General features: G+C 37.5%; 1 protein-coding gene across 2 annotated transcripts in view; it reads right to left on the bottom strand.

The window, feature by feature from the left end:
* DARS1 (aspartyl-tRNA synthetase 1) overlaps nucleotides 1-26,922 on the bottom strand; it is a 60,406-nt gene that overhangs the window by 33,056 nt on the left and 428 nt on the right. For both annotated transcript variants that reach the window (XM_036421579.2, XM_036421578.2), the window contains exons 2-4: nucleotides 24,803-24,860; nucleotides 20,157-20,249; nucleotides 8,785-8,887 (exon numbers count right to left, since the gene is read on the bottom strand). In XM_036421579.2, coding sequence (XP_036277472.1) covers nucleotides 8,785-8,887; nucleotides 20,157-20,249; nucleotides 24,803-24,860 — 254 coding nt within the window. The remainder of the gene's footprint in view (nucleotides 1-8,784; nucleotides 8,888-20,156; nucleotides 20,250-24,802; nucleotides 24,861-26,922) is intronic.

The following is a 26,922-nucleotide window of genomic DNA, read 5'->3' as shown; positions in this document are numbered from 1 at the left end:
GTGATGGTCAATTAGCATAGCCCCTCTTTATTAGATAGGATGTGAAAGAAACTGGAAAAAACAGGCCTTCATGAATAATTTTCATAATGCTCAAGAATCATGCTACCTTCTCCAATAATGCTGAGGCATCTTGATGTCCTGCTATTGTTGCCAGCCTCAACAGAAATTCATCAGAATCTTTGTATAAAACAACATAAAGTTATATTTAAAGTTATAGTTAGAAGAATTAATCTCGTTAACTCTCTGGAATTTTGAAACTAGATTTTAGACCTACTTTTAAAGTATATCTTTACTGAAGTTTTCAATACAAATATTGAACTAGACAGGGCCAAATACAGAAGTTCTGTTTCTCCTACAATAGGTAACTGCCTCTTTATAAACCACTTAGTTTCAGAGTTGCAAACCACAACAGTATAATGGTCTCACCTATGTTTACCAACTTATCCACATGATGCTCAAAGGATACCCACATACCAAACTCCCTGTGGACCTTAACTATAGGTGATCTATACATATACTTCCACCAAAGAAGCTGTAACATGTCTCTGTATGCAGCTGTTTATCTATTTTTACTCTCTCCCCAAATTAAGTTTCTTAAGTATTATATGTATCATCGTGTACAAGCCTAATATAGTGCCTTTTCCAGAGCAGGTGCTAAATAAGCTTACTAATTATGTAAAATATTTATTCTTTTGTAAAAGATCTAAAAGTAAAATAAACAAACTTGCACGTAGCTAGGTGACTCATTGGAGAATGGGAAAGATACTTGTGACTCATAAGCTATCAATAAATCACTTCACCACAATGACTAATACGAAGAAAAATTTTTTAAAAATGTATAGAAATAACAGTCTGAAAGTCTTTTTTTCTTATTCCAGAATCCAAAAAATTTTATGTTGGGAGGGAGGCATGTTAAATAATCACAAATAACAAAATATAATTTTTAACTTTAACAACTGCTTTTTCAAATGAACTGTGGTCCTTTTCCCCCCCAGTTTTTTTATTTCTAGAAAAACGATCTTAAATATAATAACGTTACATGCAATAAACACCAATTATTCAATAAAAACGATCTTACATATATTACATGCAATAAACATTAATATTTCAAGAATAAAAGGATTTTAAGTATAATAATATTACCAAAACTGTACTAAAATAGTATAAGATCACAAAAGTTGTAAGAAATACTAAAAATCTGCAAATAACAGGATTACTTCTATTATATTCTAGTGTGTGTGTGTGTGTGTGTGTGTGTATTTCCCCTCTGGCTCTATTTTTATTCAGCAGTTTATGTTTTTCATTATATTCCACAAATGAGTGAGATAATATGATATTTTTCTTTCTCCGACTGGGTCATTTCGCTTAGCATGATGCTTTTAAAGTCTATTTTGAAGAATATGAGACTTGCTCATATCATTTTAAATACACAATTAAGGATCTGTTCTTAAAGATCTCCAGGAAATGAAATTTGCCAATTTTCCTATGTAACTCACTTGGCCGCTTCATTATTATATTCATTCAATCATAAGAAAATTGATCTTTCCAACAAATTGATTACAATAATGTGTTGAAGAGTCACGTGGCACTTACATTCAATTGGTAACTCAACTTTTCAGATTAGTACATTGATGAATTGGATATTCCTAGGAAAGGTAATTTTGAGAAAAACAACTGACCCCACATTAGGCTCTAAATGTTCTTAAGGCAAATAATCAAAAGCCAGAAACTGCTAGCAGTATTATCTAGTCAATAAGGCAAAGATAAAAATCTCAAGTTTAATACTTAAAGTAAATGCTGAGGTAGTTATCTACTTAAGATATTAAAAGTGACTTCATATTTTGCCTTTTAAATGATTAGAAAACCCCAGCTGTAACTATCTGATTTGATATTTTTAATAGCAGAATCCTTGATTTATTCCACCTGGTATATGGCCAGAGGGAATAGAGTCAAATGTAGGGCCTCATAGAATTAACATATAAATACCTTTATTTTCCCCACTTTGTTGTGTAGGAAGTTCACAATGTTTTAAATTCAGTCTCTTAGGGTAGCACTATTCAAAATGGAAAAACCCTGAGAACATGTAAACAGTCCTTAAGCACTGTCCTAGTATACACATTTCATTATATAAAAACCGATCTAAGACAGAATTAAATGATAGAAATGAACTTTTTTTCATGTACGTATTTCTACCCTATGCTATTTTCCAACCAAAGATTCTAGCAGACTGGTTAGTTGGTTCACTAAGCTGTTAGCTTCTCAAAGTAAATGTTACTAAATATTCATTTGAATTACCTCATTCTTCATTGGTCCTTCAAATTTCTGAAGCTAATAATATCTACAAGTAAGAATTTCTTGTTTTATTTAAATAAGTAACAGAATCCATCAAAATTTATATGATGTTCATGTGCTATTTTTAATCATAATAAAAGTGATAATATATTAAGTTGTAAAATTCACAGTGGTTTCCAAATTTTTCTATTCTAATTCTAATTATACTTAGGAAACTAAGGGGTAAAGAGAAATAGACCAGGAAGAGTTCAGAGAAGCAATGAAAATAGGCAGCCTATAAACTTCTATTTTCATGCTAAAGTACAATATATTCTATTGAGCCAGTTGAGGAATAAAGATCGCTGTGCCACAAATATACAATTACTATTTAACCTTGATGTTAGGACGTTATTGGGTCAGGAGTCTATGGGGTAGGGCAGTGTTTCCCAAACTTCTCTCATGATGAGAATCACCTGGTGGAGTTGTTAAAATACAGATTCCTGAATCCCAACGAAGTGTTCAGAGCACTAAGTTAAGTATACAATTTTACCTATATGTTCCCAAAAATTCTAGTTTAGCTTCTTCGTTGGGATTCAGGAATCTGTATTTTAACAACTCCATCAGGTGATTCTCATCATGAGAGAAGTTTGGGAAATACTGGGGTAGGGGAATGTCGAGGGCAGTGGTCGTCAAACTCATTAGTCAACAGAGCGAAATATCAACAGCACGATTGAAATTTCTTTTGAGAGCCAAATTTTTTAAACCTAAACTTCTTCTAATGCCACTTCTTCAAAATAGACTCGCCCAGGCTGTGGTATTTTGTGGAAGAGCCACACTCAAGGGGCCAAAGAACCGCATGTGGCTCATGAGCCGCAGTTTGCCGACGATGGGTCTAGGGTATTTGCAGGGCAAGAGAAACAAAGAGGGAACAGTGGTTAAGGATTCAGTAAGACTGCTAGGAATGGAACTGAGGTTGCATGACATCAAAATGGGACAGAAAAAAATAGCAGAAAATGGGAGATTGCTTTTAAAATAAAGTTCTGGGGACCCAAAACCAAGGTGTGGCCACGGGAGTGAGCTGTTAAAAGTAATGGTGAAGATAGTGGAGTACAAGGAAGAAATTTTAAGGCCACAGAGTTCCATATATATTTGAAAACACTTAAAATGAGAGAATACTATCAGCCAGAAAAACAAAATGATTTTCAGAACTATTTTAGTGTTTGGGCTTTTCACAAACTGAAAGGCTCAATCTTCTCTTCATTTACACAACATCCATAAGCACTCTCCCTTTCTTCACTGCTATCAGAGCCTCCCCCTGTTTAGTATCCACTCTTTACCTGGCCATGTGTTCTAAGGAAAGGTAAGTTCATCCCAGCTCCAGAGTGTCTAGGGTTTAGTCCCAGCTCTTCTGAGAATTTACTCCAGATTAATGGTGTCATTTTGGCATAGTTTTTCAAACTAAAAACTTTGAAGTCAATTTTCATGTTCTTTTCCTTACCCCACACAAAAGCAGTCAGCAGACAGATAAGACTTATGTTTTTACCTAGTACTCACTGACAAATATATTGTCTCTTTTAAGAGCATAGTTTTACTATAACATTATTTTGATGTAAATTATATCCAACACAGCTGACCTATTAGGGATCAATCTGAGCATAATGAGAATTTTGTGTTTGTCTATGCAGATTTCATTAGCGAGAGCCACTAGGTCAATATAGAAAACGATTCTTTGGTGAACTAAGCCATGTAGGAACACATGGAACACACACACTCTCCAAATTTCTATGTGTTATAAGCTACATCCACCCACTTGGTGGTACAACTTTCCTTTGGACAGCTTTCTTTCCCCCACAATTTACAAGCTGCAACTCTTCTGACACCCACTCCCACAAGAACACAACATGTATTTTTAAAGATAAAGTGAGATATTTATTGTTGTACTTCTCACTCATTTAATATGTGGAAAACTATTCTACCTATTTTTTATACTGTTTATTATAAAATGATTTCCCTAATAAAATTTTTGGTTGTGCTATATAACCCACCCTATAAAATAAAAAGCTAATATGCAAATAGACCAAATGGTGGAACAGCCGGTTGGTATGACACGCACTGACCACTGGGGTGGGGGGGAGGGTGGCGCAGATGCTCAACATAGGAGCTGCCCCTTGGTGGTCAGTGTGCTCCTACAAGGGGAGTGCCACTCAGCCAGAAGCCCTGAGCCTGGCTCATGGCTGGCGAGCACAGCGGCTCTGTGGCAGCTCTAAGGATGTCCAACTGCTGGCTTAAGGGGAGTGGGCCTAAGGTGGCAGTCAGTCATACATTGAGGGCTCCTGGACTGCGAGAGGGCACAGGCTGGGCTGAGGGACCCCACTCCCCCAACCCATTACACGAATTTCATGTACCGGGCCTCTAGTTTTCCATATAAATCTTCAATTTCTTAATGCGTAATTTTGCATAGCAGTGATTTTAGGAATGCATCTGTTACATTACAGCAGAACTGACCAAATATGACCACTTTACAAAAAATTAACCCAAAAGGACACCCAGACCTGAATGTCCTAAGATCTTCTCCCTTGCTGAAAAGAGAGCAATTTAGGAGAGGGTTTAGCTGGTACAAGTGTTTAACAAAGAGCCTGATGTGTTAAGGAACACCATCAGTTATCTAGGCAAATCCTTCCTTCCTGTGTCCAGAATCTTAGTAAAGAATAAATTCTAATTTTAATATCTGAGTTGGTGGTCTTGTTTTCCCCATTAATTGCATATACCACATAGCTGCTTCATTGAGTAACTTTGTGTTTTCTCACATATAGAGTGATAAGAATGTGTAAAATGAACTATGGCATTGCTGATGATAAGAAAAGGCAAAAGAGTAAGCAAATATAGATGCAATTATTAAAGTAGTCTAGTGAATTTTAGTTTTCATGTTTATAATTATAACTATATTTTTATACTAAAATTATTAAAGAAAAATAACTTTATAAACATAAATTTCTAGTTTCTAACTACCTTTCCCTCCACTATTTTCCTAGCATGCTTTTTATTTTATTTTTTTAAATATATATTTTATTGATTTTTCACGGAGAGGAAGGGAGAGGGGTAGAAAGTTAGAAACATCAATGAGAGAGAAACTTCAATCAGCTGCCTCCTGCACACACCCCCGCCCCCCCCACACTGGGGATGTGCCCGTAACCAAGGTACATGCCCCCGACCAGAATCGAACCTGGGACCCTTCAGTCTGCAGGCCAACGCTCTATCCACTGAGCCAAACCAGCTAGGGCATAGCATGCTTTTTAAAAGTTAAATTTATTGGGGTGACATTGGTTAATATTGTGTAAATTTTAGGTGTATATCTTTATAATATGACTTCTGTATACTCCGTTGTGTGCCCACCACCTGAAGTCTAGTATCCCTCTATCACTATGTATTTGACTCCCTTTATCTGCTTTGTCCTTCCTCCCAGTAACCATTATTTTGTTGTTTGTATCTACTTCATTATCTCCCCCCCGACCCTAGTATCAATAAAGGTGAAAAAGATACTACACTAAGCATTTCTTTCTACATGTTTACATATTCTAATATCAACAAAACTGTTAAAATTTTAATATTTACAGACGCTTGAATATTAAAGATTTTCAGCAAAACTGGAAACAATTTTGCTGGCCTTCTAGTTGTCAGAAATAATTAGTTGAATTTTACTATACTCAATGAGAAATATGTCCACAAATCTACATAACTACCTACATTCAAATTAGTAATTTTTAAGTTTTGGAAAAGCTGTAATATAAAATTAGATAGAAAAGAGGACAGGCTATAAAGTTGCCACACACTAGTTTTTTGAGTAGTATATCAACAAAATAATGTATATTTTTAAAAAATAAAGCACTATTAAATATAGCACAATGATTTAAATTAAATTGTATAATCATTAAGAATTCAAAATGCCCAAACATGAGAAACCATATATTTTTGCTAGTTAAAAACAGAACCCAAAAGCATCAATTATTTTTTAAAATATTAAACTACTTTTGGATAATAAAAATCTATATTCGAATTCTAAGGCAGGCATAGGCTTGTTTTACATATCAAGTAACTTCTTGCAATGATAGTAAATTAATACCATACTGAATCTCATACTTTTATATTTCTCAGGCAAGTAGAAATAAAGGTTTTTAAAGAACCGTATCCCTTGCCTGCTGCTAGCAGAGGAAGGTGACCAGTGGCAGGGGGCAGCGCCAGACAGACGGCAAGTAGTGGCAGCAGCGTGGGCGAGGCCAGCTGCTGGCAGCCAGGGGAAGGAAACCCCTAGAAGGCCATGATTGCCAGCCAGGCCTAGGGACCCTACCTGAGGGGTCCTCGATTACGAGAGGTCACAGGAGAGCTGAGGGACACCCCTCGCCCCCTGTGCATGAATTTCATGCACCGAGCCTCTAGTTTCTATATAATAAAAGCTTAAGATGCTAAGTGTCCGGTCATCTGTTCAACCAGTCAAAGTGTAATATGCTAATGATATGCTAATGACACTCAACTATTCACTATTATGTGCACTGACCACCAGGCGGCAGACGCTCTGACTGGTAGGTGAGCTAGCTGTTGAGGTCCAGCCCATCAGGACTGAGCAAGATGGGCCCGTCACACTCTGGAGCCCTCCTGCGGTCCCTCTCCAGCTGGCCAACCTCTTGAGTCCCTCCCCGGCTCCAATCGTGCATTAGTGGGACCCCTCAGCCTGGCCTATGCCCTCTCACAATCCGGGACCCTTCGGGGGATGTCAGAGAGCCAGTTTTGGCCCGATCCTGCAGGCCAGGCTGAAGGGCCCTAGGCCTCTAGTTAAATATAATTTAGCATATATGTCTGTGGTATCCAGGGGCTCAAAGGCTCTATATGCAACATTTATTTCTAGGGTCCAAGCTTATTTATACCCCACTTCATAGGACATAGATTGACCTTTAAAGGCTAGATGATATATGCAATCCACAAGCACAAACCTTTGCAGGACTATGAGATGAAATCAACAAACCTAAATACCAAAAGATACAGGTAGAAGAGATGAAAGTGACAGTCTCTGGGCAACATCAATGGGAGGTAGGGAGAGATGGGGTTACTGAACTAATAGTACTAATACTACTGAGTTCACCAGTGAGAAGCCATGTAATTAATGACACTGGAGTTTTTATACCAGAGTGCAGGTATCGCTGTGATACAATAAAACTAAATTTGAGCCCAGCTGGCATGGCTCAGTGGTTGAGTGTTGACCTATGAACCAGGAGGTCACGGTTTGATTCTCGGTCAGGGTACATCCCTGTTTGGGGGTTGGGGATCAATCCTCAGTGTGGGGTGTGCAGGAGGCAGCCGATCAATAATTCTCTCTCAACATTTAAGTTTCTCTCTCTCCGTCTCCCTTCCTCTCTGAAATCAGTAAAAATATATTTAAAACAAAACAAAAAAAACCTTTAACTTTGATAAGTACATCTCTAAACTAAAACCAGTTGCTGAACATCTACTATATTAAAACACTGTGATATGGGATGATAAAACTGAATTTGATAAATAAATCTCTAAACCAAACCAGTGGCTAAGCATCCACTATATGTAAAATACTGTGCTGGAGGAGTCATGAAGGGCCCAAACATAAATTAGTCTTAAATTATATAAGTTTTTAGTTTTTTTGTAGTTATAAGTTGATAATTCTATGTGTGTTAACTCATCTTTGACAGCATACATCTAAAGAACAGACATAAAAATCAATAGAAAAAATATACACTTACTCTAGATTGAATTTCTTTAAAAAACATTTATGCCTATGAAATAGTCTACTAATTAAAATATAAAGATCGTCCATTTTCCAAGTCGTCTTTGATCATTATCATAGAAATAAAATTTCAATTAAATTGAGAAAAACATACAAATGAACAAAACTAGCCATATCACCAACCATTATTAATGTAGAACTACAGTATAACTACTATGCTATCTCAATATCCCATTTCTTGAAAACTGAACAAAACAATGAGCTTCTACAGAAACTCTGAGCCAGACAGCAAGACTTTTGGGGAAACAAAGCAATTTTTACTTTTTAAAAAGTCCTTCAGGAGGGAATCATTTGCAAAACTACATTCTTTTATTTTATACACTTTTATTCAGTTAGAAAACTTGTTGCTCAATATGCAAATCAGATACTGAGGGAGGGAGAGAGGAAATGAAGCTCAAACACCACAAAATAAAGTTGCCTTGCTATGTGGGGGCTGCCAGGCTTTTTGTTACTCTACTTGAAAGTAAATGTGACTTGTCTGTGGAGAGTGCTGCTTCAGCAGTTCCCAATGAATTTTAAGCCTGTGCTCCATATTTTCTCTTTTGTAAGTTTAATGTATTCAGCACACTGAACCGACAATTTAAATAACTACATTTTTAAACAAACGAAGCATTGATGTTAATGTATGAAAATGGTCCAAACCCCTGGGAGTCTTGGTTCCCACCATTGTTTATTCTGACAACAGGATATAATTGCTTACTTACTTGGCAGCAAATTTAACCATCTGCTTGCTTGCATGGTCTCCCACTGCCACAAGAGCCTGGACGTTAAACTGCTGCTGACGTAGGACTAAGAAACACTGCTTCCCTGAATAAGTCAGAAAGAACACAAATGTATTTAGGACATGCTACTCCAGGTTTTACAGAAGGAAAATGCTTATCTACTTTAAATTTGGGTCAAAATTTACTATATTCATCAGGCTCCTAACACACATATGTCTGGCTTTCACAGACAAAATACTCATCCTCAAACTTTAATGAAACCCAATTTCCTACCATGAGTAAAAAAATGCTTTTAACATTTTTATGAGAACACAGGCAAATCACTAATTAAAAAAATATTACAAATAAAAATTTATTTTGTTATTGCATTTATTTATTAAACAAATTTCAAGTAACTTCAGATCACTTTCAACATTCATTCAATAGCTATTATATTCTACAGCCAAAGGCACTGTGCTAACCACCATGGGAGCTTCAAAGTACTAATAAAGAACCAAGTAACAAGAATACATTTTATAAGGGTGATCCATTTTACTTTCTACCAAAGTTAATTTTAAAGAGCATTTAGAATGACAGGCTAGTTTCTTTTATGGTTTATTTCCTTGATCATCTTCCCAATCTTACATCCTTTATAATCATTCCCCAATTTTTCTTTTACTACAAATAAGTTACATTGTCTATGAAAGATCATTCTCTTTATGCCCTGATTTCATTAAAGAACCATCATTCCTTATTCTTAATCTTTCATTAAAGAACCATCATTCCTTATTCTTAATCCTTTGAAAACAAACTATTCATAACAGATTCCAGTAACTATATATCCTGTGACATCCCTTTCTTCCAAAGCAGATTCCTTTTAAGTCTCTGGTCAAGTTTTGGTTAACTATATAATAAGAACCCAGTAGTCATAATGCCAAAACGACCAAAGACTGGTCACCAGGAGGCTGCGTGCTTAGTGAATGCACGCGGCTGTGCGGGGCTGCAAACATGGCAAGGCGCATGCGGGTGGGTGGGGCCGCGGGATTCCGCACTGGGCTTCTAGTTTCCTCATAATACAAGATAAAACTTTTCAAGACCACATTTCTCATCAGCTTGTCTTATAAAACAGCAAAAGATGATTTGATTTTTTAAACTGAGAATTATCCTTTATATTAAAAAGTAGCCTTAAAAAAAAAAAGTAAAAATGCAGGTGGACTTATAGTTATTAGTTTCAACATAGGCTATTTTGAAAAGAAAATCAGATAGTAATCATGAATTTTAAAAAAGAAAGATAGGTTGCAAGCAAAGTGCCAACACAAACATAATCTATGGACATCTGAGTCACATACAGTAGTTTTATCCCTAAATAGACACTTATTTTCTCTTTTTTTTTTTGGAATATGATCCAGTCATAAAGTAAAGTTTTTAAGAAAGTATAATAAATAAATTCAAGGGGATTTTAAGACACTGAATGGATAGATTGATGAAATTAGAAATCTGCAGGTGGATCAAAATGACATTGTCCTAGGACTACTGAAACCATAGCCAGATATTAGGCAACTTGAACAGAGTGTTAGCATGAATTGGAAGGCAACATGATTTAGTAAGTATTTCAGCTCCTCTAACAAGACAGACAGGCAGCACAGACTTAGCTGCTCTACAAAGCCATCATGCAATGAACTCTAATGCCACACAAAGACCTTAAGAGAAAATGGAGAGCTTTAAAGGGCATATAAATGGTGAGCACAGGAAAATGTCTCTGGGTCAGCACTAAGGGGTAACGTTTAGTACAAGGATTTGGTAAAAAATAAAAGCCCTGAAATAGAAAGACTCAGGATCACATTCAGCCTACCACTTATGAAGGAGCCAGTAGGAAAAGTGTTATTCTTTGATTGGTTGACTTCTGCACACACCTGACTGGGCCAGGATGGAACCTGCAACCCAGAAATGTATCCTTGACTGGGAATCAAACCTGTGACCCTTTGTTGCCAGTGCTCTAACCACTGAACACCCCAGTAAGGATGAAGCCTGTGGGAAAATTATTAAATGCTTAATGCCTCAGTTTTTCATCTGTAAAAGGGAAAAAAATAACATATCACTCATGGAGTTTTCTTGATTTTTTTTCTTTCTTAAAAATAAATAAATTATTGATTCTTTATAGAGAGAAAGGGAGAGGGATAGAGTTAGAAACATCAATGAGAGAGAAACATCGATCAGTTGCCTCTGGCACACTGTGTGCCTGCAACCAAGGTACATGCTCTTGACCGGAATTGAACCTGGGACCCTTGAGTCCGCAAGCCAACGCTCTATCCACTGAGCCAAACTGGTTTTGGTGTGATGTTTCTTAAATAATCTTGAAAATTATATAAGTAATATATTTAGAGTTGTAACATTTAATTAATATTAACTATGAATTAAAATACTAATATTAACTAACTATAAATTGGTTATTTATTTGAGGATTATCATTCCTATATCACAGCTGGATTACTATGTGCAAAAAGTGTGTCAGGTGTTTGGAACACAAATATTTGTTAGACACTCATGATAGACCATTATGTGAAAATATAATAAAATCATATATAATCTCTATTTTGTTTGTGTAAGAAGTATAGACATATGAAAAGATGCTCAGAGTCACTAATCCTCAGAAAAATGCACATTAGAACTACAATGAGATATCACCTCAAACCTGTCAGAATGGCTGTCATCAATAAACAAACAAGGATTGTCAAGGGTGTGGAGGAAAGGGAACCCTTGTGTTCTGTGGGTGGGATGCAGCATGAAGTTACCTCAAAAAATGAAAAATAGAACTGCTTTATGAGCCAGAAAATACACTTCTGGGAATTTATCTGGAGAAACCTGAAACACTAATTGGAAAAATATGTACCCCAATGTTCATATGTACCCCTATGTTCATTGCAGCTGTATTTACAATAGTCAAAATTTGGAAACAGCTCAAGTGTCCATCAATTGATGAGTGGATAAAACAGCTATGGTACCTTTACACAATGGACTACTGGGTGTAAAAAAGAAGAAAATTTTACTCTTTGCGACAGTAGGGATGGACCTGGAGAACATTATGCTAAGTGAAATATGCCAGTCAAAGAAGGACAAGTACCATATGATTGCACTCACATGTGGAATTTAATGAACAAAGCGAACTAACAAGCAAAGTAGAGAAAGACTCACAGAGCAGGCAAACAGCTGTGGTGGGGGATGTTGGACAGGGTGGAAGGATTGAGTGGGGGGAAAAAAAAAGAGAAATAACTCATGGGCTTGGGTAACACTGTGGTAATTGTGGGTATCAGGGGGTGGGTGGAGGTAGAAGAGGATATAGGGAGATGAATGGAACTAAAAAAAAAAAAAAAGTATTAACAGATTGAATAAGGGACAAACACACCAAAATGTGGCTACTAACAGGTGGTAAAATTTCAGGGAATTATTTTGTCCTTCATATTTCTCTGTATTTTCTGAACTTTTTACAATATACTACTTTTCTAATCAGAAAAAAAATCTTTTTTAAAGACAAGGACACAATTAGAGAGGTAAGTATAGAAGGTAAGGCTTATATGAGCTGCCTACAAATGACTCACTTCATATTGAGACACACACAGACTAAAAGTACGTAAAGGGATGGAAAAAGATTTTTCATGAAAATGCAAACAAACGCTGGGGTAGCAATACCTATACCAGACAAAATATACTTTAAAACAAAAACTATGTAACAATCAGCCATAACACTAAATCAAAGACACAGACATCCATGTTTATTGCAGCATTGTTTACAATTAGAGGCCCAATGCACGGAGATTTGTGTAATAGGCCTTCCTTCCCCTGGCGGAAGGCACCAGCTTCCCTCCGCACCCAAGACCCGGGCTGCTTTGCTCTAGCTGCTGCCAGGCATCTGGGACCAGGGCTGCTTCGGTCCAGCTGCTGCCGCCACCCACTGGGGGCATGCTCCGAGCCATGCTGTACGGCTGCTTGGAGCACGCCCCCGCGCTGGTGTGTGTGTGTCCACTGGAGTGGGATTCACACACAGTCCCCTCCCGCCCATCTGCACACATAGCTCCTCCTGAGGGGTCGTCTAAATATATAGATAGCTAAGATATGGAATCAACCCAGGTGTGTTTATCAATACATGAATGGATAAAAGAAGTGGTGCATATGTACAATGGGATATGGATCAGCCATAAAAAAGAATGAAATCTTGCCATCTGCAACATGGATGGACCCAGAGTAGTGATTGTCAAAGTCAACCGGTGGTCCACAAGGTTCGGAAGGTTGGTGACTGCTGGTTTAAGGAAACCTTTGGAAGGTAAGAGAGGATGGCGGTAAAGGGTAGAGATCAACCAAAGGCCTTGTATGCATTCATATAAGCCTAACCAAGAGACACAGACACCAGGGGGCTGGGGCAATGAGTGGGGAGGACAATGGGGGGTTAAGGACACATATGTAATACTTTAATCAAAGAGAGAGAAAAAAAGGAATTGGAGCAGCATTTGCCAACCGGTGGTCCATGGACCACTTGGTCCATGAGGTCCAAAAGGTTGGCGACCGCTGAAGAGGGCATTGTGGTGACTGAAATGTCAGACAGATGAAGACAAATGCCATGATTATATGGCATTTGGGAATCTAAAAACAGAGTAAACAAATAAGCAGAGCAAAAACAGACTCATGTTTGTTAAGGAAATTAAGTATGAAAACCTCTCATAACAGTGGTATTTATATAAAGAAACCAAAGTTCATATATATGTAGTCTTTACTACAGAACAGATTTCCATATGCTCTAATGCTATGATCCCCAAAGCTGCTGTGTTCAAAGCACTTTCAATTCTAGAAATTTGATGGATCACTAAATTTTCCCCCCAAAAGATTAAAAAAAATAAATAAAAAATCAGTACTGGTTCCTGGTAAATAGAACTGTCTGCACAGACTACTTCTATCAGGTACTTTGAAACCAAGTTCTCGCAGGTGTTAGTAAACACAATTTTCTTTCTTTGACTCTGGCTGGTAATACAGTGTATTGCATGATCTGTTTAGTTCAATGTTTTGTAAGCTACTATTTAAAAACAAACAAACATTTTTACTGATTTCAGTGAGGGAGAGATTGAAACATCAATGATGAGAGAGAATGATTCATTGGGTGCCTTCCACATCCCTTCTACCAGGGATCCAGCCAGAAACCTGGGCATGTGCTCTGACAGGGAATCGAACCCTGACCTCTTGTTTCATAGACCGATGCTCAACCACTGAGCAACACCAGCTGGACAGCTACTATTTTTATAGACACTGGTGAGTGATAAGGAGAAGCATGTGTACAACACTTTTTATGAAAATTTAAAACAAAGGCTATCCCCATGCATGTAAATGCATCCTCCCCCCCCCACCCCCTGGAAGTGTTCACAAGAAACAACAGTGGTTATTTTGGGGGAAGAGATTGTGATGGGATGAAGAAGCTAGAACTATGAGACTTTTTTCATTTTGTACCTTTTGGCACTATTGAAATTTTATTTTATTCCAAGAAGCAATTACATAATTTCTCCATTTAGAAAAGTCCTTACTGTATTTAAATTAGTATAGAAATGTTGTTCGACAGATAAATCTACTGCTAAATATTACTTATCTTTCTTCTTGGAATTTTCCAACCAGGAGACAGTTTATAGAAAGATATAGAGTCAATGTTCAAAATAGCTGAATAAAGTCACTATTTTTAGATAATTCAAATTAACAATTAAAAATCCATGTTGAGCCCTGACTGGAGTGGTCAGTGGTTAGAGCACTGGCCCCAGCATGGGAGGTCTTGGGCTCCATTCCCTGTCAAGGGCGTGTGCCTGGATCGAAGGGTTGATCCCCAGCCTGGACATGTCTCTGTCACATTGATTCTCCCGCCAAACCCCCCAAAAAAAATCGATGAAAAAAAAATATCCTTGGGTGAGAATAGCAAAAAACTGTGTTGAATTTTGATTCTTAAGGTTTTAGAAGCAGCACTTTATTTCTCAGATTTTCACATAAATACTGTTTTAGAAAAATGTAAAGTTTGAAACCTCCTTTTACACACCAAGAGTACAATCTTTATTTCTGAGCTAAAGAACCAACATGGTAGGCGGTAAGTACAAAAGGTTTATTCTCATCTCCATTGTGGTGTCGGCTCCTAATGCAGAGGCCTCTGCGGAAGAACTAGGCTATTAAAGATGTGAGGCATCTTATGTCCTGATCTCTTTCTACTGTCTTTCAGATTGCCAAGCTCTTGAATTCATTATTTAGATCAGCGTTTTTCAATCGCTGTTCCGCGGCACACTAGTGTGCCACGAGATGTTGCCTGGTGTGCCGTAGGTGCAGACAAGACAAGAATTTTATAATTTTTCACTATTTTGTTTACTTAATAGTTCATAATAAAGTAATTATAGAATACTTTCTTTGTGTTTATTTGATTCCTATTCAAGAGAATTACTTTATATATAGTCAATATAGGCACAGAGTTAAATTTTTTAACATTTTCTAATGGTGGTATGCCTCGTGATTTTTTTCATGAAACAAGTGTGCCTTTGCCCAAAAAAGGTTGAAAAACACTGATTTAGATAATGTACCATAACTTCCTGATTCCCAACATTAACATTTTCCTTCATCATTTATGTTAATCAGTTAGGAAGTTAAGTAGCAAAGACCTTACTATTTTAAATACTTTCCATTTGTTATTTTCCCTAAAGTACTCTCTCATGGATGTTAGTTGATCTGACCTTTGGTGTTAAAATCCTAAATTATCTGTTTACCAAAAATAATTAGCTATTTTGGAAGTAAAGTAAGTTTTTAGAAAAAAGAATATTGAAAGAGAATTATTTAATGCCATGATTTCCATCTAAAGTGTATACAATTTGAAAGGACCACTGATATTTCAATTACTTTTTCAATATGCAGACTTAAACGTTCACAATGGAAACAAATTTTAAAGGTATCATTAAGACCGATAGACAGATATAAAACACTTAATTTTAGGAATGCTATACATAAACTTAGTATAAGAAATCTGATTTTAAATTCTGTCCTTTAAAGCAAACTATACAGATACGTAAACAGACTAGATTTTTTGTTTGCATAACAGGATTCGATACTGTCATGCTTTTGACTCTATGATTTTGACATTTCCATTTCTTTACTTATGGTCTTTCACAGCTTTGCTCTACTTGAAACTGCTAGCATGGTTTGTTTTTTCCCTAAGCCCAGTTTTAATGTGTTACTAATTTTGGAGTTAAAGCACATAAATTATTCCAAATATGTCATATTTATTGACATTTCCAAAATGTAAGACAATGTAAGAAAGGAATAACAGCAAATTCAAAACATAGATTTTATTTATTTTTAGATAATCCACTTTAGCAGAAACAGAAAACATTGATAATCACTATTAACAAGATGTGGAAAAAGTCACATACTTGTGGGATAAATACAAATAGTATTACTGAAAGGTTCTTTTGGTATTAGAAATATTAAGTATGTATATGCATACCCTTCAATCCAGCAATCTCACTTCTAGATACCTATCTTTGAGAAACACTGCCTTATGCAGATCTATAACTAGTACTATGGAAGAAATCTCTATGAAAAATCCTCACTGAAAGTTTTAGAAGATGCAGAATAACATGTAAAATATGATGTCATTTACATAAAACAAATTAAAACACACAAAATATAAAACTGTATGTTCGTGTGTATGTATGGGTACGTGTGTGTGTGTGTGTGTGTGTGTGTGTGTGTGTATGCACATACATACATTAAAAAAGAAGATTTTTGGAAAGGTGCTGAACAAATTATTAAAAATTTAATAGAAAATGTTGAAGCAGAGGATAGACAGTAAAAAAAAGAGTAAATATCACTTCTGTATTTTTTGAAAAACTCATGTAAAAACGTTATTTAGATAACATAGAACACATATATAACCTTAAAAGCAAAATAAGATTTTTCAATTAGAAGTTATAAAGATCAGATTAAATGCAAAATTCCAAAAATATATCTGAAACTTAATCTAGTACTAGTATACTAAAAGAATACCACTCACACCTTTTCCAAATTCAGTTTATTTCATGTATCTTACAAATTGTTCAACATTAATAAACCCATTATTATAAGTCATTTCAATAATATATAATTGATTATTATTTGTGATAGTTATATTCCATAAAGTCTCTAGGAACAATGAATTAGCAATTGAACCATTGCTCCTAGGGAAAATACAGGGTTAGGTTCCCATGAGTCTATTACAATATTTTCATCAGTCCATCAATACACAACCTTATTTGTATGTTTCTGTTTAAATAAACTTTATCCTATATAATAAAAGCATAATATGCTAATTAGACCAGATGTCCTTTCTGACAACTTTCCGGACGAAGCCAGGGCTGTGCAGAAATTTTGTGCATCGGGCCTCTAGTTTAATATATATAGTTAATTCATTAACATAAACTCATAGCTAACAGCACTATACCTCATGCTCACATGAAGCTTATCTAACACACATATTTTCTCTTTAAGGCATATTACAACCTCCTTGCACTTAGGAACACTTCAGTACTATACTTGGGGACCACATTAAACAGCCAAATCACCAACAAAAAGCACAGAACTGAAGAATGTGACATTCAACAGACTGTGAAAAGGACACCTGTTTATGAGAGCTTACTCAAGAAGGCAGAGCTTCACCGTGTTTGACCTGACTGGAAATGTATGCACTGGGCAACTCAAATTTTTTGCCACTGCACACATGCAGGTCAGTATGTCTGTGAATGACAGTAAAAGTGCCACATACATTGACTTTGGGATTATAAACACATTCTAGCAAGTAGGTGAGTTGATAAATACACAATCTATGAACAATGTATTTTTAATATCTAAAAAATTTCAAACCAACACAAAAGCAGAGAGAATAGTATAATAAACCTCTACATAAATATACTCAACACAATTACATTTTGAGAAAAAAAAATTGCTGGAGAAAGGTTTTGTAAAATTTAACATCTACTTCTGATAAAAGAAAACTTGGGCTAGAAGAAAACTTCTTTTAATACTTTTTAAAATATGACATTCTTTTCTAAGGACATTTTATGCAGAACACCTACGGTCATGAAATAACTCAATAAGAGTTTAAATCTCGGCTGTATAAAAAATCCTTAATTGTGGAAATTCCTACAGGACTAGAAAGAACCTAACTAATTATTGTAAGAACCACATATTATAAAATGAGATAAATATTTGAAAGAAAAGTACAAAATGATCATTATGTCTATCTATAATCCTTATGGCCATTCTTGTCTCAGCTTTAACCTAATCCACTTATCTCTCAATGCCTATACTATTTTGAAGCAAATCTCAGTCATGGTATTTCATCTATCCTATCCTATCTAATAAAAGAGTAATTTGCAGATTGACCATCACTCCAACACACAAGATGGCTGCCCCCATGTGATCAAAGATCCTGCCCCTATGTGGACACAAGATAGCCAGCAGGGGAGGGCAGTTGGGAGGGATCAGGTTTGCAAGGGAGGGCAGTTGGAGGCAATCAACCCTGCAGGGGAGGGCAGTTAGGGGTGACCAGGCTGGCAGAGGAGGGAAGTTGGGGGCAAACAGGCTGGCAGGGGAGCAGTTAGACATCAATCAGGCTAGCATGGGAGTGGTTAGGGGGTGATCAGGCTGGCAGGCAGAATCGATTAGGGGCAATCAGGAAGGCAGGTAATGAGCAGTTGAGAGCCAGCTGTCCTGGATTGTAAGAGGGATGTCCGACTGCCCATTTAGACCTGATCCTGGTGGGCAGTTTAACATCCCTCGAGGGGTCCCAGATTGGAGAGGGCGCAGGCTGGGCTGAGGGATACCCCACCCCCCCAAACAAATTTTGTGCACCGGGCCTCTAGTTTTTAGATAATTCTGAACACTAGGTTAGGACAATTTCCATAAGGAACTGTGGTTTGTCTAAACCAGTGTTTCCCAACCTTCTCTCATGATGAGAATCACCTGGTGGAGTTGTTAAAACACAGATTCCCGGATCCCAACTAAGAAGTGCTAAACTAGAATTTTTGGGAACATATAGGTAAAATTGCATACCTAACTTAGTGCTCTGTATATAAAATCTGTCTTAGAGCACTAGTTAAGTATACAATTTTACCTATATGTTCCCAAAAATTCTAGTTTAGCACTTCTTAGTTGGGATCCGGGAATCTGTGTTTTAACAACTCCACCAGGTGATTCTCATCATGAGAGAAGGTTGGGAAACACTGGTCTAAACAACACTTATCCCTCTTTTCTGTTGTTAATGCTAATTCAATGAAACTTTCTACAATGAGAAAAAACTTTCTATATTTGTACTGTCTGTGCAATATAGGAGCCACTAGCCATTGTGGCACTTACGCACTCAAAATACATGTAGTGACTGAGCTATTGAATTTTAATAACTACATGTAGTCAGTGGATAGTTTACTGGGTAACCAGTTTTAGCCTTTTATCTCTTCCATCTCTCTCCCTATCTAAATATTACAAACCCTATCTAATAAAGAGGGAATATGCTAATTGACCCTCGTGCCATCACAAAGATGGCAGTGCCCACAGCCAATAAGGAAGGAATATGCTAATTACTGCCCCACACTCGAAGATGACAGCACCCACAACCAATGAGGGACTATGCTAATTGACTGCCCCCCCCCCCCATATGGTGGCACCCAGTCCCCTCAGCCCTGTTGGGACTGCAGGTGTGGCAGGGTCCAGCCAATCTGCGCACCTGCCTCCAGAGTCCCCCAGTCCCCTCAGTTCCCCCAGCTGCCCAAGGCCAGCCCAAGGAGCAGGCAAGTCTTGGATGGTAGCTGCCCAGCCGCCCAAAGCTGGCACAAGGCTCAGGTAGCCAAGGCCAGTCAAGGTTTGTGCTGCTGGCAGTGGCAGTGGCACAAGTGTGATGGGGGATTGCCTTCCCCTGATTGCCAGGTTGCCTCCTGCCTCTGAGGGCTCCCGGATGTGAGAGGGGGCAGGCCAAGCTGAGGGACCCCCCCTCACCAGTGCACGGATTTTCATGCACTCTGCCTCTAGTATAAGAATATAAACAAATGAAAAGCTTCTAAAAACACTCTTCACTTAAAAAAATTAAACTTCTGAGAAATACTAAATCAAAACCTTATTAGGTTTCATCTGAGTTTTTAAGGTCAACTTATATTTAAGGCTATCTTATAATAATCTAAAATTAGTTAAACAGACTAATATTTTACAGTGACTTAAAAAAGAAAACAGGTGATTTTGTTTTATTTTTAAAGATTTACTTTATTCTGTGAAATATACATAAAACAAAAAAAGTTTAGATTCCTTAGCAAAAGGCCTTTCTTTACTCATTAAATCAATCTTACCTTTAGCTCGGCTTGTATGAACCCTTGCACGCACCCAAACAACTTCATCAGCTTTTTTTTCTGTCAAATTGCTAACCCGAACCAAAACTCGATCTGCAGCAAATAAATGAAACAATTTTAGCAATTCAGAATTTACTAAAAGATCATAATTATTTTGATTTGACAGCAAGCATAAGTACTTGGTATTAGTTTTCAATCTCTGACACCTTCTTAATTTGCGAATTGTACTTTCTAATTATATCTCTAACATCTATACAATTATCGAGGCCCTGACCAGAAGACTCAATTGCTTGGAGCGTCACCTATACACCAAAAGTTTGCAGGTTCAATCACCAGTCAGTGCGTGTATAAGAGGCAATCAATTTGTTTCTCACTCACACTCATTTTCTGTCTCTCCCTTCCTCTTTCTCTAAAATACGGATTGTCAGGAGAGAACTAAAAATAAAAATCTATCCAATTCTTTTATCTTCACTGCCACCATCCCAAAATACTTGTCTAAATCACAGCAATAACCTTCTGATAATCCTAATTCCCTAATTCAGTCTACACTGGAGTCAAAGTGTTACAAAATACATATGTGCTGAACATTTAATTGATTTATAAGGCCAACTACAATCTATCCTCATCCACCTTTGCCTAAGTGGACATGGTATTTTAGCTTGCCTGCCATAGTATGTAAGTCAGCTAGCCAAAGGGAGGTTTCTCTGCCAGGCCTGGATAGTCACGGTGTTATAGGAGAACTGCACGGGTGGAATTTCCGTGCTGCTAGTGGGAATGAGTGATTTTTATCTGCAGAGTTTTATCTCAGTTTAAAGTCCTATTTCCCTTAAACTACCGTATTTCTCGGACCATAAGACGCTCCGGACCATAAGACGCACCAGTTTTTAGAGAAGGGAAATGAAGAAAAAAAGATTCTGAAACAAATAGTGTCCTAAAATATTTTATGTGCATTAAAACCCAACATCACAGTCATAAACACATGTAATCAACCCTGTAAAGTAAACAGCAGCATTTAGAACCATTTTAGAGCAGGGCAAGCACACAGAGACCACACAGAGCCGGGCAAGTAAAAAAACTTTTTTTTTAAAAGTATATGTGTAGGCTATATTTAGACCATAAGACGCAGGGACTTTCCCCCCCACTTCTGGGGGAAAAAAAGTGCGTCTTATGGTCCGAAAAATACGGTAGTTCTGGAAATGTGCAGCTGGGGATGTGGCAGTGCTAAACGCAAAGCTGGTATCCACAGTCTCTGTTCAGTGGTGGAGCTGAGTCCAACAGAGCATCAGGCTGGTTACAGTCCATTGGTCCATTGTGTGAGGTCCACATGACCATGGGCCATGTAGGCAAGTGAAGGGGAGAGTGACTCCTGCAACAAGAGAGCCAGGAGCCCAGCGCACAAGACAGCCTAGAGAGAGAGAACTCTCTTTGTTCAGTTTATGTATCTCACATTTCTCACTCTAGCAGTGGCCATGACTATTCTGGTCAATTACTTGCTCTTAGGTGTGATCGACAGACAAGAACCTTCCCTCATCACCCATACCTTATCAGGCATTCATCTATTGTCCAGACCTTTCCCCCGAGGATCTGTGGGGAGCAGGCCCGAAGAACGTTAAACTGCAGCTTTCTGGCAAAGCTGTACAAATGGCATGTCTTCCCTTTGCTCCTTCCCAATTAATAATGGTTAATTACAACAGTATCAATGGTACCCCATTCTCTAGGACACAGTGACTCAGCCAGAGAAAGGCATGCTGCTCCAACGGAGCTAATCAAAGTCCTTCTCTGGGACTTAATATACAGATACTGGGAATGAAGCTCTCCCCTGGGCTTGCTGAGCTGAGATGGTATAAGCCCAGGGCTGCAATCACCATCTGTCCCACTACCTGAGTTTGTAGGATGAGAGAATAAAGCCAAATAACCTAAGGGAAGCAGAGCCAAGAAATACAGAACTAAAGCTTTAAAGATACCAATTAGGCCTCTAGACACAATCATGCCTTATGCTCTCACCTTTTCCCCCTAGTTATGTAAGCCAATAAATTCTGTTTGTGAGGCTCAACAATTATATCCTCCAATACATCCATCTAGAGTTCTCCAAACAAAACAACTATACGTGAAGATAGTGATATGAGTAAGGCGACCAGACGTCCCGATTTTTAACAATTTGTCCCGCATCCCGAGGTGTTTTAAAAAAGTCCCAATTTTTGGAAAGATTCTTTTAAATCTTTTGGACTTTTTTAAAACGCCGCGGGACACAGGACAAATAGTTAAAAATTGGGACTGTCCCACCAAAAGTGGGACGTCTGGTCACCTTAGATATGAGGCAATCATGATCCAGAAAACATTTTATTTTTTAAATATGTAATAATTTGAATATTAAATTTAAAACTTAAGTATTAATTAAAAACATAGTAATGGATATAACATCACATCAAGAGTAGTAAAAGGTCTCTTTCTCAAGGGTTATGTTGCCTACCTAACAAAGTCTGTCATTATCTGGTGCAGTAAAACCTTGTGCAGTAAGTTATAATATTAAGCAGAGCCCTAGATGGTTTGGCTCAGTGGATAGAGTGTTGGCCTGCAGACCAAAGGGTCCCAGGTTCAATTCCAGTTACCTCGGTTGTACCTCGGTTGCAGGCTCTTCCCTGGCCCCAGCCCTGGTCAAGGCTAATGCAGGAGGCAACCAATTGATGTGTTTCTCTCATATTGATATTTTTCCTGTATTTCTCTCTCTCTACTCTCTCTAAAAATCAATGGAAAAATATCCTCGGATGAGGCTGAAAAACAAACAAACAACCCCCCCCCCCCAAGAAAAAAAACAAACCCACACAAAACCAATACTAAACAAATATATTTATTCTACCTACTTTGTTTAAACATACTTATAATTTGTCTCTTGAAGCAAAGATGCAGCTTAGAGAGAATGTGAATTACAGGAGAATACAATGGTTCACATTGCCAAAAGCAGACAATGAGGAATTTTTAAGCCACTGGGTATCACAAGAGAATTTCTACAAAGCATTGCCAACAGACCTTATGAGTTAAACCAACTCCCAAGTCTGCTGTGTAAACTTAGGCAAAACAAAGTGTGAAAGAGAAAAGAGAGACAAAATAGCTTAAGAATTTAAGACAGATTTGGAAATACCAAAATTGAAAAAGCCAACGACTTACTAATAACCAGGCAATAAAAACTCAAAATCAAATGAAACGTAACACCATAAATCTGAGAAGACATTAATAAATGTCATGATTAGGGTTACTTTACTGGCACTTTGAAAAAGACAGAATAGCAGCCCTTCTTTCATGGGGTATTCCAACTAATCAGCATAGGGGTTCTCAACCTTTAACATATCTACACATTCTTGAGGCACATGTCACATTCTCACCAATGATTAGTGGCAGTAAGTTCAGCTTAAAAAACTATTGCCTCCTCCACACTTTTAAGACACTGGCATTAGAATGAAGAAATTTGGAGAAATGGAAGCATATGGGGAAGGAAACTTTGCCTGAACAAAGTGTAAGGATTTTAGCAGAGATAAAACCAAAGGCAGAATTTTACTGTTAGGCTACTGTAAACAAACAATTTTCTTTCCCTCTGGTGGGGAGAGCTTGTAAGTGGAAAACAGGTGTCTGGATTTGCCAGCCAAATGGGAACAGTAATTATGGCAAGGAGTGATTGGGACTTACGTAATAGACTGAAACTCCAGTGGGCATATTTGTGTTACAGCCGAAGGAAGTCCACTTCAAGAAGATAATTATGCTAAAAACAAAGTCTCAAATGACCCCTCTTGCTTATTCTGGCAGGGGAATGTCATCTCCAAATTATATTGCTTCTACCCCATTTTATATTCAATTATTTTACTTCTCCATCTATATCTTATGAAATGGTATATTTTTTTTGCCCATTATTTTGCACTTTGGAAAAAAGTTGGGAAGGAAAGTGATTTTATGATCATGCAATAAATTGAATCCAAAATCACAATAAAATTAACCCTGTGATATGTTATTTCCAAAGCATAACATTCATAGTCAAGTCTGTAAGTTAGAAGTACTTCCAATTGGCCAGAACTTAAAGATCTGCAGTTGTACCAAAGACTGAAAGACATAATTTGGACTTTGGAGTGTCTACCATAAGAAAAATGATTGTTAAGTAAGATAATCTATTGAAAACACAAATAAATAAGTAAATAAAAACAAAAGGCAAATGTTTACAAATAGAAAATCTACAGGTCTAAGAGAAATAATTAATATGTGACAAATCAATTTCAAAGAAATCTAATAAAATCAAGGGGAGAGTAAAGAAGGTAGTTTCATAAAGCATGTATAAGGTTGTAAATGATTAAGGTAGTTACTCTTAACATTCTTTTATCTCCTGGGCCAGAGTTAAATCTTAAATATTTTACCTAACCTCTTAGGAATATCTTTTTAACATAACATAACTCTTAAAATATACTCATTTAACTTATTTTCTTCCCTTTCTAGATTAGGAACCATAACCAAACTAACATATGTTTATACAGGATTATAACACCTGCTTGGGTTGTTACTGTCATTTACGTTTTTCAAAGTTATGCCAACCTTAATTAAAACTTCAGAAAGAGTTTCCCTGGAATTAGAAGAAAAAAAGCTTTAATTATCACATAGCTACTAACCTGATTTTTCTTGAGACTGTATCATTGAAGATACTCCATATCTTTCTTTAGCATAATCCTACAAAAAATGTTTTGCATTATAACTTTTTATTTAAAAACTAATAGCATAGTAAACACATAAATACAAACAACAATGTAAAAATAAATTCCTTTTCACTATCAGGACCACTTTATTAATTCAGAGAGTCATAGTTTTAAAGGGTGGAAATTTGTCATGTTATTTACATATGTACTCTATAGAAAAAGGATAAGTACCTGGGTTCTGGCTAGTTTGTTTTAAAGAACACTACTCTTGGAGAGATATACCATAAATAATAGCACTCTCAGATAAAATTTACACATGTACAACACAACGTAACTACCTTCCTCAAAATGAGATTAACCCACTTCAAAGCAGGAATATAAATTTCCTCTGAGAAGGGAATAGGATGAAGCACCATTGTTTTATTAACTTCCTATTACAGGAAGAGATGTTCAAAGAGAACCAGCATTTTTTTGGTAAGCTTTCTGAGCACCAGATGTCACATTTTTAGAAACTGAAGATGTTGGATATAAGCTAACTACAACTTTCCATTTGGAAAAGATTAAAAAACAAAACAAACCCCACCAGCTTCCTGTTTCTAAAAATCAGCTTCAGCATGCTAGGTTGCAAGTGACAATGACAAAATATCGAATTTCTTTTTACAGATCTAGGGTTTAAGTTTTTCTTAAAACACTATATTTATTAAAAAGACTAGAGGCCTGGTACTCAAAATTCATGCAAGGTGATGGAGGGGTCCCTCACAGCTGGGACCCCTCAGGGAATGTCCACCCGCCAGCCTAGGGATTGGGCCTAAGCCGGTGATCGGATATCCCTCTAGCAGCCTGGGACTTCTGAGGGGATGTCTGACTGCCTAAATCAGGAGTCATACATCCTGAGGGATGTAGTACTATGCCAGGTGGCAGGCGAACAGAGTGGAGCCTGAATCAGGGTCACTCATGCCACTCCATGCCTGCTGCTGTGGAGTGGGGAGATTCCCGCTGTGGCAGCTGCGCTCACCAGCCATGAGCCTGGCCTGGCTTCTGTTTGAGCGGTGCTCCCCCTATGGGCAGTTCCTGTGTTGAGAGTCTGCCCCCTGGTGGTCAGTGCGCATCATAGCAGATGGTCTTCCAGTTGTTCGTCCGTAAAGGTCGCTTAGGCTTTTATTATATAGATGAGTGACCTTTTTTTTAACCTCACTTAACCTCTAAAATGATCACTAAAGAGCTTTCTAGCTATAAAATGACATAACTCTGCCACGTCTACCTTATCTCTAGAACTGAGCTATCTGCAAGGTTGCGTTAGTTTATATAGTCAGATAAAAAATACCCAAAATAATTTCCTTAGATTTTACATGGTAACTTAAGATATATATGAAATAATTTGTTTCTATCACTTTATAGCTATGCTAGAACCCTCTCCTTTAATCTGGAGGATTCGGGTTTTGAGGTGTTTATACAAAAATAAACCAACCAATCTTAAAGACAAAGATAACCCCACCCCTGGTAAAAAGATATAGTTATACAATGTAGCATCAGGGCAGCATAAATGGATTAGTTCATATTTCAGCAATCCCTATTCCAGCTCATATTCTTACAATGTCCCATTCCTTATATAGTTTGTCACAGGTAGAAAAATTAGGAGCCTGGTAGTGAGTCAAGGCTCAGTTTTAACACCACACATACAACTTGTAGGATGGCATCAAACTTTCACTGAAGGACACCTTGGTGTTATGAATTACCCCACAAGATTTTGGGTCACTTCATCTCAAACGCACTCTCTGTAAGCTTCCTTCCTCACCGAATCACTTATAGGGAGAAAGAAAATAAAAATGACAAGTGTTCTTTACAGCTGTCACACGGAAAACGGCCATTCAACACACTGTCAGGCCGTTTTACTAATAAGCGCTGTCAGTGTCCGAGGTGGTGGTGGTAGATGACGTGAGGGACGGACGTGCCTAACCCGGGAGACTCCAGGGTGACCCCGCGCGGCCACTTCCGGGGCAGGGGTAGGGGCAGCCTCACGTCCACCCCTCCTCGCGGCCCGCTCCCTGTGGGCCAGGCCGGAGAGAAAGCGGTCCGGTCCGGAGAGCGTCTGGTCG

This window comes from Pipistrellus kuhlii, unplaced genomic scaffold (assembly GCF_014108245.1).
Source record: "Pipistrellus kuhlii isolate mPipKuh1 unplaced genomic scaffold, mPipKuh1.p scaffold_m20_p_7, whole genome shotgun sequence".
Lineage (NCBI taxonomy): Eukaryota > Metazoa > Chordata > Mammalia > Chiroptera > Vespertilionidae > Pipistrellus > Pipistrellus kuhlii.
Note: the sequence above shows the minus strand (reverse complement) of the source record. Positions and strands in the feature narration are given on the sequence as shown.